The 15,598-nt window shown below is 37.1% G+C and overlaps 1 protein-coding gene across 3 annotated transcripts in view; it reads right to left on the bottom strand.

The window, feature by feature from the left end:
* HERC2 (HECT and RLD domain containing E3 ubiquitin protein ligase 2) overlaps positions 1 to 15,598 on the bottom strand; it is a 99,923-nt gene that overhangs the window by 66,898 nt on the left and 17,427 nt on the right. For 2 of the 3 annotated variants that reach the window (XM_074535744.1, XM_074535745.1), the window contains exons 4-11: positions 13,717 to 13,854; positions 5,697 to 5,916; positions 3,882 to 3,982; positions 2,975 to 3,131; positions 2,058 to 2,168; positions 1,574 to 1,745; positions 859 to 1,032; positions 47 to 235 (exon numbers count right to left, since the gene is read on the bottom strand). In XM_074535744.1, the coding sequence (XP_074391845.1) occupies positions 47 to 235; positions 859 to 1,032; positions 1,574 to 1,745; positions 2,058 to 2,168; positions 2,975 to 3,131; positions 3,882 to 3,982; positions 5,697 to 5,916; positions 13,717 to 13,854 (1,262 nt within the window). The remainder of the gene's footprint in view (positions 1 to 46; positions 236 to 858; positions 1,033 to 1,573; positions 1,746 to 2,057; positions 2,169 to 2,974; positions 3,132 to 3,881; positions 3,983 to 5,696; positions 5,917 to 13,716; positions 13,855 to 15,598) is intronic. The other variant, XM_074535746.1, reaches the window with a different exon arrangement.

Here is a 15,598-nt window from a genome sequence, read left to right as displayed (position 1 = left end):
GAAGTAATACAGAACAAATTTTTAAAAACACGTAAAAATCTCTCACCAGAGTGTCGCTGTTATATGCTTGTGTATAAACTCTTCCATTCCTAGATAATATCAGAAAACGTTTCTCTGCACAAGCAACCTGCACAACACCAAGGTTGGCCAGTCCTTCACACTGAATTGGACCACTCACATTAGCATAGTACTTCCAACCTATTAATCCCCAAGCAATGACCTCTTGCAGTGATCCCTAGGAAATAAGAAATTCTGTCAGTACTAAATTTTGAAACAAACAGCTTAGTAAAATCCACAGAGCAAATTATTTTTTAAAACTTAATATACCAATTGTGTCCAAATCTGAGACTGTCATTCTTTCCAATAGTCAATAAAACCTACCTAATTAGAAGATACCAAAAATAAAGACTTGCATGCATCATATTCAGTTCAGACTGGTACTAAATCAGCAATAAGTGGCTATGGTAAGAGATTCAGAGATTTTTCAGGTTGGAAAGTTTGGCATTTATCTTTTTCTTTCTTTTATTTTTCTAGTAAGTCAGACCCCCAGCATTTATAAAGTCTGGTCTTGAGAATTTACTCTGAGAAACACAACAACAGCTCAAAATATGGCAGAATTAGGCATAATGTGGTAAGAAAGAATGGTTCATAAACCATAAAATTGCACTCCAAGGCTCACTCAAAAAGGGTTGATAAAAGTTACGGGCAATAAAAGTTACCCAAGTAAGACAAATTTCAGAACTCAAGGTTATGTGGTGAAAATCAGAAAGGATTTTAGGAGCTGTTTTCCTTGCATTCTGAAATTCAGTGATGCTTTTAGGGAAAAAGTCTTACTGTATTTGATATTGCAAAAATTACCTTATGAGATGTAGGAGAGCTACACTGTGGAGGCATACAAGGGGTGGCAAGGCGGTCCAAATGGGCCATGATCACCACAGCTGTTTGTCTCAGATCAATGGCCAGCTCATTGTCCTGTGGCAAAGTCAGATACCTCAGAAAACTTTCATTGGGACTTAGAGGGTAAGTCAGGAGCTGGAAAAGAGAAAAGAGCAGTCAGAAAAACATTCAAGGTATATCTGAGACTACATGATAAAGTTTAGACAAGATGACTATCTGCACAAGTGTAAGAGAAAAAGAATTAACTCTGCACATCCTTTTTTCACATTAGAGAAAAATCTGAAACATGAATGTTGATAAAATAGTCAGATTGTGTATATAATAGAAAGTTACAAGCATAATAAAAGTGATTTATCAACCTCAGTTAATAGCTATGACAAAGAGTCATAGTTGAATTAATTTTTAACACAAAATAAAAACAATCCAAATATGCAGAAAAGTTAGCCACATCTAAGTTCCTTATCACATCATCATTAACTACAAAACACAATGCTTACTTCTAATCATGCTGTGACATTCTTTCCCATACCTCAAGAAACTCAAATGTTCACATGAAAACCAAACGACCATGGAAAACACCACCACCAACTTTGGATAATTTTATGATTATTTTAGCTAGGCAAATGAAATTTGATTCAACCATAATGCCCCTTTTAAATAAACCAAGAATAAGTACCTGAATCTCTTCCTCAGTATTGGGCATGTCTTTATTACATATTATACTCTGAAACCTTTGTAGCAAAGGTAGAAGGGGTGCACTTGTTCCCTGTGCAGATCGCTCATTATCCGTTTCCCTCGTTCCATTATCCCACAGTTGAAGCAGCAACATAACTGCAGACAACATTTGGCTGAAAGAGGGAATCAATATTTTCTATTAATAAGCATTCCTAAAACCATTGGGTTAGGTTATCCATACAATTCAATCTCTACATTTTGAAGTTTAGCAAAATTGGATGTCAGGGCTTTCTGTTTTAAACAGATCATTAACATAAAAAATCGATTTTGCAGTCTAGATAACATTAGGTCTCAATCACCACTGCTTTAGTAAAAAAGTGCATATGAACTACAATTATTACATTAAACCTAAATTCACGAAAACTGAAGCCTGTCAGCCCTTTCCAACAGTGATGGCTAAAAATCAGAGTGCCCATGCTTCTCACCTTAGTGTACCCCTCTGCACTGCCAGTTCAAGCAATATGGCAAGTGCCAAGTGCTGGTCTTGCAAAGGAATGTTTCCTGGCCCCTTGGTACTGGGAGCTCCATGCACATCTCTATTTAAAAGTCAAACAATATACATTAACCAACAGGAAATAATACACAGTTGCTTACCAAAAGCATCTACAGCACCCCAAGAACCACTAAACTTACAGGAAAATATCAAAGGGGTGATGAAAACAGCTGAGAAGAAAAGCCCACACATTCCAAACTATCAAATTTTAAAGGGACAGCTAGGCTTTAAAAACACCCTAAGCTTCACTATCTATCTACAGTTCTATTAAACGTGCTAAGAATATGAAAAACATTTTTCACAGGTGAAATTCAAATGTGTTTTACGATATTCACCTTAAGGACTTAGTTCCAGTATTGAAAAGACATTTCTAGTAACTACTAGTAACTTCTAATAACTACTGTAAAAAGGTAATAACTTGAAGCCTACTTAAATAACAAAAGGGAAAAGCAGAGGACTGTTCCAAGTCCAACATGAGTGCATTTTCCCTCAAGCACAAAAATCTGTATTATTTTACTATACTTGAAAGGCACAGTTAAGAGTGCACATACATAGCATTACCAAAGCATTCTTCTGCAGATATATTTACATTAGTAAACCACAATTGTTTTGCTAAATTTTATGCAGTCATTCAGAATATACCAATTCAGATTTTTCTTAAGCAGCTAAAATCATTAAATCATGTTTACAGAGCAGCACTTCAATAGTTCATTAATTTTTTGCTTGCTTGTATAACTACATTGTAAAAGGAAGGAAATCTCTCAAATTTTCTATAAATCACTATGTTTATACCCCCAGTTTCTGAGAGATGCAAGCTTGCCACTTAACAGCTCAAAAAAAGAAACTTACCCAGTCACAACAGACCTTAGGAATTTAGTAGCTCTTTCTACCACTTCCAGCCACACAGAAGACACAGTCCCTTCATCAAAAAGGGATGCCTCTGGTAGAGCTCGCAGTGCATCAAGTGATTCCTGTAACAATTCACTGCACAAGTCTGCATCTTCACCTAAGGAGCACAGCAAGAGCAGTTACATTCCCACCTTCACACAAGTTAGAGAAATGGTAGTACACCATATTTTATGGAGCTTTTATTCAATATATGTTACTTCCTACACACAAAGTTCTCAATTTTCACATGAACATTTGACTGCAAGATTCTGAAGAAATTTTCACCAAAAAAAAGTCAGAAAGGTAAAAACCCAAACCAGCTGATTTCACTATGCAGCCACTGAGAAAAGAGGAGAACTAGGGCTGGCTGGAGTAAGCCCACACCTGACATCTGACCAAATGGTGCAGACTAAGACAGGCAGGTTTATTGGCACAGATGACAATTCTGCCAACCTCTGCAATTTGACAATAGCTGACAAGTAAACCAACTAAACACAAGCTTCACATTCAAAGCTTTTTCTAAGCTGGTGCTATCATGTAATAACACAGTGGCTTGACATTGTCTGAAGAATAAATCTAACTTTTCTGAAATCTAGCACTCAAAATCCATGTTTTTCATGAAACAAGTTCATGAAACTTACTTTCCTCAGCATAAAACATCCCAGAAAAACCCAGCGTCGATACTGGCTTGGGTGGCTTTGATCAACAACAACATTGCTGGGCATAATACCACATAAGTGCAATTATCCAAATCCATCATTCACAAATTCATAGTTCTATGCCAATATTTAACACCGATATACACACTTTAATGAGTCACATGGCTTCAAATGAAATATATATGCAAAATGCTCAAGAGCAGACCTACCTGATCTCCAGGCTCTACGAAGAAAAGCAAATGCAAATGAAAGTGCTGCTCGGGATCCAACACGTGCAAGTCCTTCCACACCTTTGCCCACAGGTCTTGAGCTAAATAAAATTATGTATGAATAGTTTCAATAACCTTGTATTACAATAATATATATTTATGCTATGATTATTTTTTATAACATATATTCAATGATTTTATAATTTAGCCATATACATGCATATACAATGACACAATTTTTATTTGTAGAGAATCATAGCTGTGCCTTGAGAAACAAGGTGAACAACATCAAAATGTCAGCAACCAAAATACAGCTTCAACCACTTCAAAGAAACAATTAAATGTCCAAATCAAAAAGATTCACAGAGGAAAATATAAACCAGACCAGCACAATGGACTGCCACCAAAAAAATGCCCATAGTTACTCAAAGTGAAATGATGATGCTTTACTCAAAATACACAAACAGAAGGCACTTCATGTACTAATTATCTACTTGGGAAGTGTATATTTTTAGTTAGTTTGGACTGCATAATCTAAGCTTACAGACTTCTTAAAATTAATCTTTAATTATTGATAATTAGTTCCACCCATGTTGCCACTGCTTATCTTTCTATTCAAATCTCAATGCCAAAAATCTCTTTGCAGTTTCTGTACTTGTGTGTGTAAGGAAGAGAGACAGCTTCAACTTTTGGTAATATTCACTGGACTCACATTCACTTTGTTAACTTCTCATGCAGACAATCAAACTAATTTAAGCAAGCTACCCTTTGTAGTCAGCAACAAGAGATTCCCCACCACTTCCAACACTGAATCACCAAGTCTAGTTGTTTTGTTTTGAGATCACAAAAGTGAACAGCCTAGGACTTTTTCAAGAAATTATACTTGCATTTTTAGCAATCTAATAACTTAAACATATCAGTGCTCTTTTTAATCAGAGCTTAAAAAAAATTCAAGGGAACAGGCTATTCAAAGATCTCCTTGTCAGAACTCCAATTTCATAATAACTAGTTGTGATATCTACTTACATTATCCTTTCATATCTGAATCTAGAGATTCAATCTAACAAAAATTTCTCTAGACAAATTGCTTATTCTGTCAGACAGCTACTGAAAGCTTTATTTAATGCCTTATCTGATAATTTTTCTATTTTTAGGTCTAGACAGCTATCCAGACATGAAAAGTAATCAGATGGTTCCTCACTCGGTTACTTCTCTTGAAACAGTTGCATATAAAATGTATAATTACACCATTTCTCACTCAAACTAAGGAGAACTGTGTTCAGCCTTTTTTGTATTTGTATTAAATAGTTGCATATAAAATGCACAATTACATCATTTCTCAGCCAAGCTAAGGTTCTATGTTCTGCTTTTAGGTATTTGTATTTTTTAATTTATGTGAGCTGAGCAACTATTTAACTGAGCAACTACTGACAAAAATATATTGTTATTCAAACAATGTAATTTCCATTAGCACCATTTCTGAAACAGGCTTCTCCATACTTTCTAGCTGAGCAAAACAAAAGAAATACTTCAAAAAATGTATTCGTACAGCTCAAAGTTTAATATCTACAGCAATGTATTACAATAAAAACCTACTAGCACAAACAGAGACACTGTCAGAAAGCACCAGGCAAGAAGGAGGACTGATGGCAGGGAACACCACATAGTACGGTAAAGCCATCTTAAGAAATCACAAGTTTCTTGACCATTAATGTTTCACAAGAAGGAATAAATCACATTAAGCCCCCACAGACAGGTTGATAACCTTTCTATGGCTTTTCTAATGGATCAACTTGTTCATGCATGTGTTATTACCTTTTCTTATCCACAGCAGGCAGAGGAACACTACTGCTTTTCCACTTTACTTTGATGTTCTCCTGAAGAACTGCTCTGTTCAAAGCAATGAAATATCGTTCCAGGATGACCAGCCTCTGCTTTAGCCTCATAGCTGAGAGAGCTGTTGTTGCAGATTGTGTGGCCAGAGTCTGCTGTTCCTTTACTAGTACCTGGAGGCATTCCTTCAGTTCATTCACATCTGAGAACCAGAGAGAAAAACCATTTTATGAACTTCATCTTTGTTATACACAGTATCAAGAAAAATAAAGACAAATTGAAAATTGTAAATTGACCAGAAGTCTGAACCCAGGGGAACTCCCCATTTCTGTATTTAATGCACATGGTATGACATAAATAAAACAGGTGTTTAAACACAGCTTATCATCAAAACTAAACATATCTAAATCTTCATATTTCATGTCTGAAATTAAAACATCAGGAAATGTTTTAGGCTTTTCAAAAAAACAAGTTAGACAACAACTTCTTATCATCATCCAACCTCAGAGTCAGACTTCTCTTAAGTGCAGGCAAGTCCCTTGCAAGTCCCCACAAGAACATGCTTTCATTTTACATATTATCTAAAGTTTCCCAGAAGTTATTAAACTGCTCTCAGAAGCTCTAGGATCATTGCCAAGACCTGCTATGCTTCTGAAACAACACCATAAATAAGATGCTTTCAATTGCTATTAGCAAATAAAAGATCTCACTTATGTACCAATGCTAGAATATTAATTATTCTTTCTCTTCACCACAGCAAGTATGCAACAGCCCAAAGTCTTATTAATCTAATAACTGATGGTGGCAAGTACAGTGTCAAAAACAACTGCAACGAAAAACCACTCTAAAATAAAAATTTGGAAACTGTATTTTTATACACTCTGTAGCTTTAATTCCTAAGACAAACACCAAAAATGTACATTCCTAAAGGAGTTCTTTTCTGTCCCTTCATTAACAGTCTGGTCACTGAGCCACCCCACTCTGCTCTGCACTGCATTACTATACTTGTCCCTAAGCCAACCACATTTGTTGCCTGGCAGCTACACAGAAGTATCTTTGTTTTAAATGACACTTGACTAGGGGTATGAAAAAACCCATATGTCTGCATATATGTAACAATGTGAGAAGATGGACACATTTCAAAATAATTATAAAAAAACCAAACCCAAAACCATACAAAACCAACATTGTTTTTGGAACAAGTGCCTCCTAACTATAGAAATTTAGACACTTTTATGGTAGTCTCTATGGTTAAAGGTTTTAATCTAAGGAGGTATAAAACTTCTTTTGCAACTGCAGCTGTAAAAAATATTGCAAAATTTTGTCCCCCATCTTTGTGTACCCAGGAAAGAATTCAAGCAACTCTTCCTGCCACTGGATCACATTGCACAGTCACTTAGGGTTTGCTGTCAGGCAGCATCCCAGCCTGTTTTCAACATTGCTACTCACCTTTCACCATTTCATAATGTGCTAGATTCCTTCCCCTAGGCAGTTCACATCTTTCCACCTGACTATGAGGGACTTATTTTTTTCAGCAGGAAAGAAAGATTAAAAAATATTCCTTGCAGTCTAGACCTCTCAGATAGAAGTGACAGCAACAATTATACATCCTGACTCAAACAACAAGAAATATGACAAAATTGACAAGAAATTTTATAAAAAGCCACATCACACTTAATTTTAGCTCTACAAAATTTCCCAAACAACTGTGTAGCACAGAGCAAAAACACACAAAAAAAAACCATCTCACAGTGTACCACAACAGAACACAGTCAATACTGACATCCATTTGCATGATCCCTCTAGGCAAGCCATTCAAAGACATAAGTCAGGACTTTTTTCCTCCCTTCCTGAACACTGGAGACCTATCACCCTCTAAAATATCACCAGGCTATAAAGTACAAAAGTTACCAGCTACCAAAGTACAAAATGACCAGGCTCTCCTCTTCACAGAGAGACTTTGCTTAACACTGTTTCAACAAATAATTTTATCCTGCATATTCAATTCCCAAATTATGATCTCATACCCATAGGAAAAGTAAAGAAATAGTCAATGAAGAAAAAAGAAGACACTTTAACAGTTGTGTTTGTGGAAAAGACTCTAGGTTTGGTGCTACAGAAAACAAGCACAGGGTGACAGATTCAGGAATCTGTCAAGTAATACAGAGCTACAGCATTCGTCCTTCATTCCTGCCTGGCAGGTCACCTAATCATGGAACCTCTCTAAATATGCTCCCCAAGTTGAAGATTAAAATGAAAAAGGACTTTGTTTCAAAACAACACACTAATGAGAAATCCATCATGGGGACTACTAGAAAGAAACTCCTGGTACAAGCAGAGACCACCTACTCTCCAATCCTCAAGCAATTACTCCACAAGGAACTTTCCCTGAAAGTCTGCAACTGCAAACTTTCCAACCACTTTCACTCAGCCACGATGACATCCAGGTGTTACATAAATTAACAAAGATACATTTCTTGCCAGCAGAATTGCCTTGTTAAGGTTTAGGGTTTGACATGTTTCAATGATCTCAGACCTAGGGGAGGTTAAGAAAGCTGGGGGAGAAGGATGTGTCTTCACAGTTAAAAATGGCTACAATTTTAGGAAGGCTTTCTACCAAAATTAAAATATTCTGCTCACAAATGCTAATAAAAACTTTCTTTAGAATTTCAAGAATGCAAAACAAAGTTCATATACAAAGTGTAGTAAAGGCTGGAACAGGTAATAATATCCGTATAACTCAGACATCTAAAAACTGAACCAAGGACTGTCTTGTTTTATTAAAAGCAACACTATTTTAAGTGAGATATATCTATACACTTCCTCACTTTAAATCTTCTCTTATTCCACAATAAGTAAATTTATCTTTACAAAAAAATAAGTTAAGCTTTCAAAAGATTTAAACATATCTGGGAATCAAAGCAGTGAAACTCATTTCAATAAACCTTCAAATGTGAGCAACACTTGTTACTGATGAACCGAACAGTCAAATGAGAGAATAGCTTATTAATAGCAACGATTCAGATTTCATCTGAGAAGGTTACAGGGAACTCTTAAAACAAAACTGCTCCTGTGTCACTACACCAGCCCTTGATGCCAGCCATCCTATGCTTTGTCAGTTATTCTGTGAAATTTATCTATTCTGCACCTGCACTGTAGGAGCTGGAGTTCATACCACACCAGTTTAATTTCTCAAACAATCATTAGCAGAATACTTGTTAACTGGCAGCTACAGTCAGGTATGTTGCTGGCTGCAGTAGAGCTAGGCAAGGGTTTTACCCTCTTCTGTTAAAATTAATCACATCTCTCCCTCCTCTCAGCAAACAACACAACTACACATCTTCACTTCCTAATTCCTCCTGCCCAAAGTTCCCTGCATTAGAAGGAAAAACACAGGAATTCAACCCAGCCTGACAGAACAGAGTTAAGAAGTGGTGCTACTCAGATATTTGAACAAAACAAACAGCTGGAGAGAGCAGCTTCTTAAACCATCTCTGACACTAGCCCTAAGACAGGTAGCATGTCCAAAGGCAGTATGCTCCTGTTTTAGCAGAACAAAGAGATAACTTAACATGCTAGGTGGTTTTTAACACTCATTTCATTAGCTCTTTTAGGGAACACCATGCTTGTGACAGATAAATTAGGCACCTTAAAAATGCCAATATCAGGCTGAAATGTTTCCAGGTTGACTAACAAACTTCAGTAACAGCGAATATAGATGTTACAGTGTGGAGAGATTTCAGACTTGGAAACACATTTCAAGCAGAATTTGGCATGAATCTACTGTTATAATGAGTACACATTCCTGTCACAAGCAGAACTAATGTGCTATAATTTCCTAGAGAATTTCATATTTTGTCTTCTCTTTCCCCTTCCACTACAAACTATTTCCAATGGACAAAGAGGAGATAAAGGATGCAGTTGGCTTGGCTTAACAGGCTTCTAACAACCCTTCAAACCTCTAGAATGAGCAAATTCAGAAGTTAGAGGGAAGGACAAAAATGCCATCACATACACACAATTTCCTTCAGAAACAAACCCAAAACTGGCTTTCAAAGTTATTTTGTACCAACAAAGACTAAAATGCCTAAAGGTCATTTAGCTTTTAGCTTTCTGCTCCCCTGTTCAAAAGATGAACAACATAAAAGTCCATCTTATTAGTATTCAATAGAAGAAATAAAGTGAAGTGTCTGGAGGAGAAGCCTTATGAGAAGGATCTGGGAACATCAGGTTTGTTAAGCCTGGAGGAGACTGCAGGGAGACCTCATGGTGATCTTCAACATCTTTGTTAGGGGAAGTGAAGGGGTAGGTACCTGTCCTTCACTCTTGTGACCAGGGACAGGACTCAAGGATATGGCACAAAGCTGAGGCAGGGGAGGTTTGGGTTGGATATCAGGAAAAAGTTTTTCACTCAGAGGGTGGTTGGGCACTGCAATTCCTCAGGGAAGTGTTCCCAGTGAGTAGCAGTGTTTGGATGGACAATGCTTTCAGGCACCTGGTGTGACTTATTGGGGTGACCTGGGCAGGGCCAAGAGTTGGACTCAATGATCCTCATGGGTCCCTTCCAACTCATCGTATTCTACAATTCTATGATTTTCAAAGTTTTACCGCAAAATTTGTTTAAATTGATGCCCTAATACTCATGCACAGAATTTAAATTCCTGTCTGTGTGTAAAAAATACACTAACACATTTGTAAATCAATTGTAAAGCATCTAAACTTGAAAGTATGAACCAAGAAATTTGATAAAAGCCAAAAGTATCTCAATAAAGAAGGCTACAAGAAGGGTTTTTTTTGATGTCATGACTACTTTTTAATTACTTCTGAACAGAGTGTAAATTTAGATTTCATTGTGTAACTAAAAGCCCCTTACAGGATGGAAGTCCTGCCTATCTCCTTTTCTCATAACACAAATGCAGGAATACAAGTGCACTGGGTAATGACAAGTATCTCAACAAGCTCACTAAAGTCACATGGTTAATTTTAACCTTGCCTCTTCAGTAGTGCCCATAAAGCTTTTCCTGGTGCAATCTTGGGGATATTGTACTAACAATATCAGAAAAATAAGGTGCAACACTGAAAAAAGTATGCTCAATATAGCCAACCTTAAGCATATTATGACTAAGAAAAAGAAGCCCAAGAAGATGAAATACTGCTCTATTTTCTGCAGGCTTTGAACAACCACTTCAAAGAGTTTCCTCTTTTTTTTTTTTTCCCATACCTAGGGCTGAACACCTGGACCTCAGATCATGTAAGATATTAAAACCTGAAAGATTTTCAGAAAAGAAAACTGAAAAAAGGAGAAGAAAGTAGTAAACAGGATTTTTAGGAAGAATCAGAGGAACTTCTTTATGAATGTACTCAACTTGATATGAATACAACAGGCAGAAGATATTTCAAGGGAGCACTCATCTAAAAAAGGAATAGTTTAACAGTGGTATCACAAAAGAGCTGCATATGAAATAGAAGAACTAAGACGTAAAAGAGAGAAAAAACCCACCTTAAAAGTCAAAAAATGACTTACACATGTATTTATTATTATCTTATGTATTCTTATAGTTCTTGGAATAGTAGGATTGATACAAAAAAATAAGAAAAAAAGAAAACCACTGTGATATCTTTGCCCTGTACTGACAGCACAGTGATCTCAGCATAAATGAGACCTAGAGAAAGCATTTTGCTTCTCTGAACTTGTGCCAGGATGACAAAACAAGCACGGAGCTGAGGGGCACATGAAGTACTGTTCCTCAGCACATTTCATGAGCAGGTTCTCCTCTGTGCTCCCAGAACCTCCCAGCCCTCATGGGGAGGGTGTCACAAGGCCCACTGACCTAGATTAGCCTGCTCAAGTTCAACACCAAGATACCCCACACTTGGCAAAATAAGATTGCATTACAGCACCTCTCAAACATACAGTGTCCAATATCTAGTTACTATTTTCGTAATGTAAGGCTGTAAATCATTCAACTCAGCAGAAACACTTCAGTGTATTGACCTGAAACACTGACTTTAAATGCCTCTTCAGTTCTTTTTGTAACATAACTTCAAATCTCCATCTCTGAGTTATACCTTACTTGTAAAGGAATATAAAACTGTAAATGAAGACATAGTAAGTCTTTAATTCTTACTTGATCAGCAATGATATATTTAAGAAATAACTCTCCTTTTTAAAAGTTCCCTCATGGATTTGACAAGGAAATGTTTAGAAGTTCATTTTTCAAAGGATAATAGAAGAAATGCTTAAAACAGTTCTCATTTTATGAAACATTAACAGGAAGAATCAAAATGGAACGGATGCTCTAGCTTTTTCAAAATTAATTACCAAGCCACAATTAGGATGGCTCAAAAGGCAGCTATTAGCTATATTTCTGACAAATGCAAAACAAAAATTTACAAGGTAACCTACAATCATGAACAAAAGGCCCACTTGTGGTTTATTTATACAATAAATGCGTTTATTGTATAAATAAACCACAAGTGTGCCCCTAACACTGTTTAAGGATTTTTATCACAGCTAGGTGATACAAACTTCAAGCACGAATGGTAACAGAGTCAAGGAATAAAAATTTATTTCTGAAAAATTATAACGTCTTCACATGTTATTTCTAGAACAAGAATCCATACATGTGGCAATAAACTGTACTATATATAAAGTATTAAAAGTAACTACAAGACAGAAAGCTGTTTCTTTCTGAAAGCTCTAAACACACAAATATCCTTTTTATTTTGAAAAACTGCTTCTTCCCTTTTTTAAAAAATAATTGGAAGGTGAGCTTAAAGACCAAATTGGAGGGTGAATTTAAAGACTCTGGTCAGCTTTAAAGAAATTTGTTAAGATCTTTGACATTTAGCTTACTATTCTGTAAAACAGTTTTATTTTACTTTTCAGCAACACACATTAAATAAGAATATAAGACATAAATAATGTGACCTTCAGCTCACATCTCTACAGCACCTTCAATTCTCACTCCCTCTTCCACTGTAGTGGCAATTCTTGTCATTCCTGATATACGGCAAGATTCTGTCCTACTACCAGAGTGACAGCAAATCCATCTGTCCTCCTGTCCTCAAGGAAAGGGAACAAGCAGGCTGGCACAGAGCAGAGGACAGCAGCCTGGCAGCTGACCTGTGGCTCAGCAGAAACAAGTATCTCCCCCAGCACACACAGCTACACAGATGCAGATTCTGGCACTGGAGAGATAATACTTTTCCCAGGGATCCTCAAGTGCTTCTGGGTGAGGGGAAAGGACAAGTGACACAACAGATGTCTCTGAAGTTTGTACATGCCAACATCTGAATCAGGCAATATCATGTACCAGGAACTGTAAAATAAACTACTGAACTGAGGCTTCTTCTGATCTGCTATTTTTAAACATGGACAATTTTAGACAATAAACTGCTGTTCTACAGTCACCACAAACCTCAAATGGCTTCAGTATCAAAAGCAGTATTTTATGGACCTCCACACGAAGATGTGAACACACAAACTGCTGTTCCACTGCCACCACAGGTGCAATTACTGTCAGCAAAGGTCAGGACAAACAGTTAACTGAACTAACCATTTCAACCTTCCTCCCACGATTCACAGAAACCTATCTACCAGACCATGAAACCAAAGAGAAAAATCACACATTAAACCATTACTGCCTGCAGAAAATTCAGGCTTCAGAAACAAAGCAATTTCTTTATAATGTCTGCAACTGAAAAGAAATATTCTGAAGACACTGGAACTTTTCACTGGGTTATTACTTCATTTATTTCAAGCTGGTCTATCATTCCTTCAAGCAGACTGAAAGGGACAAATTGACTCTTCAAGTCAAGAGTCTAATTAAACTTGAAATTAATTACAGTAAATGTCTAATTTCAGTCACAGTTAAACCACGTATCCAACTTGTTTCACTAACCTAACAGATGCAGATGTCAGCAAGAACATTTGATAGAAACACTTCCTGATGTATACAGAATACATGATGTCAGTGAAAATGACCAAAACAGCTGATACCTGGTTGTTTACCCCACACCCAACTCTCAACAATCGATTTGGCCCTGTAGGTGGGCAGTGGAGTCTCTTCTTCATCTTTCTTTTCTTTGTCATTCTGCTCTTCTTTCTTTGATGCAGTTTGGCATTCAGTGCTATCATCTAAAGAAAACAAAAGGGAGGGGGAAAAAGATGACCAGTTAAGCTACCTTCAAGTCAGGCTGGAATTCAGGTCTAGATTAGAAATATACTGGTGAAATCCCCAGCCCACAAGCTTACAGAAATTTTGTCTATCATTAAGAGAACATGGTGGGGGAAGTTGAACTGTCACAGGTGCTGGGTCTCATGTTTACATGTCATAAAACAGCGACCTTGCAATCCAGAAATCACCTTTGTAACCTCCTCAGCATGATTAACATTTAATATAGATACCATTATGTAAGAATTGAAAAGGATTTGCAATACACAGTACTGCAAAGAAGGCACTTGAAGTCAGACCGTGCTCCCAGCTATCTGTATTGCTGTAGCATTTACTTGGTTTTATATTCTGTTTCCAAGAATAAAAAAAAGACAGCAATAGCCTATATTTCAAAATCAAGGAGAGCTACACATTGGCATTTACACTACTTTTATGCAGCAGTATGTCAACATCTGTAAAACATCTAGCATCTTAGTAATTACTGGCAAGTACTGAAAATAATACCACCATTTTCTGCCCAAGCAACAAAACATCATGTGCAATCCTTTTGAGACTACTTTCACAAAGTCAGAACACAGACATTAGTCACTTATCTCTGTAATCAAAGGCTGCCTGAAAGTCTCAATTTTCTAAATGGAGTAGAACTAGACAGCTGGAAGTTTCTCTTTATTTATATTGGGACATGGGATTTCCATATCCATACCTCCAGTCAGCTCAATGCATAAGATTGCCTTGCAACTGAGGGACACATGGGCAGCCACTTTCCTCACCCTGACCTTCTTCTCAAACCATACCACTCAAAATTTCTCAAGTTCAGCATTTGAAACTTGCCTATGAAGAGTTTAGTTCCAGTCTTTTTTACCTGGCTCCTAGAACTGATCCATCCTTCATTCCTATCTGCCAGTCTAGTCCAGAGACTCCCTCCCTAAATGTCCCAGCCACAACATGACAGATGATCACTATTATTTTGTCTTTTTTCCTTTCTCATTCCACATACCCCACCAAAATAATACATTTGTACCAGCATGTATCAGAAGAAAATAATAAGCAGGAGGTTTACATCAGTAGCCAGACATGGAACATCTGACTGCAGCCTGCCTCACACTCATGGAGTGAGATCAAAGGCTCTCATTACCTCAGAATGTACAAAATGCACCTATCACAGTGTACAAGAACATTCAACTATTCTTTCCATCTGGCCTAACAGAAAATTAATGCTTAATCTGGCTGGAACTGGATCTGTGATTGCCTCTTTGTTAAGTTTTTCTTTTTTAACTGGAGACAATAAGACCTCCCAAAATGAAGTTCTTTTGTGCCACCTTAATTACCCAAATTTTAAATTAAAGCACTGTTTCCTGACCTGTAACTGACAGGTGTTTAGGAGGTGGAAGATGAAGACTGAAGGGCAGGAAAAAAGGAAAGGAGGCATAATTGCAGTACCCATGATGGAGCTGAGATTGTGGGCCAAGGAAGAGATAGCAAAGTCACTTGAGAACAGGAAAATGCAATTTGGATATACTTGCTGTAAGTGGCAAACAGAGAATCCAACTGTGTCCCTCAAACAGGAACAGCCTGTGAGTCACCAGTTTGATAACAATGTCCAAAATGTGATTCAATCCAGCTGTTTCTTTTCAGAGGCACAGGAGAATAACATGAAAAGTACAGAACTCATTATACACCAAGGACCCTGCTCAGCCCCAGTGGCTC

The sequence above is a fragment of the Zonotrichia albicollis genome, chromosome 2 (assembly GCF_047830755.1).
Source record: "Zonotrichia albicollis isolate bZonAlb1 chromosome 2, bZonAlb1.hap1, whole genome shotgun sequence".
Lineage (NCBI taxonomy): Eukaryota > Metazoa > Chordata > Aves > Passeriformes > Passerellidae > Zonotrichia > Zonotrichia albicollis.
Note: the sequence above shows the minus strand (reverse complement) of the source record. Positions and strands in the feature narration are given on the sequence as shown.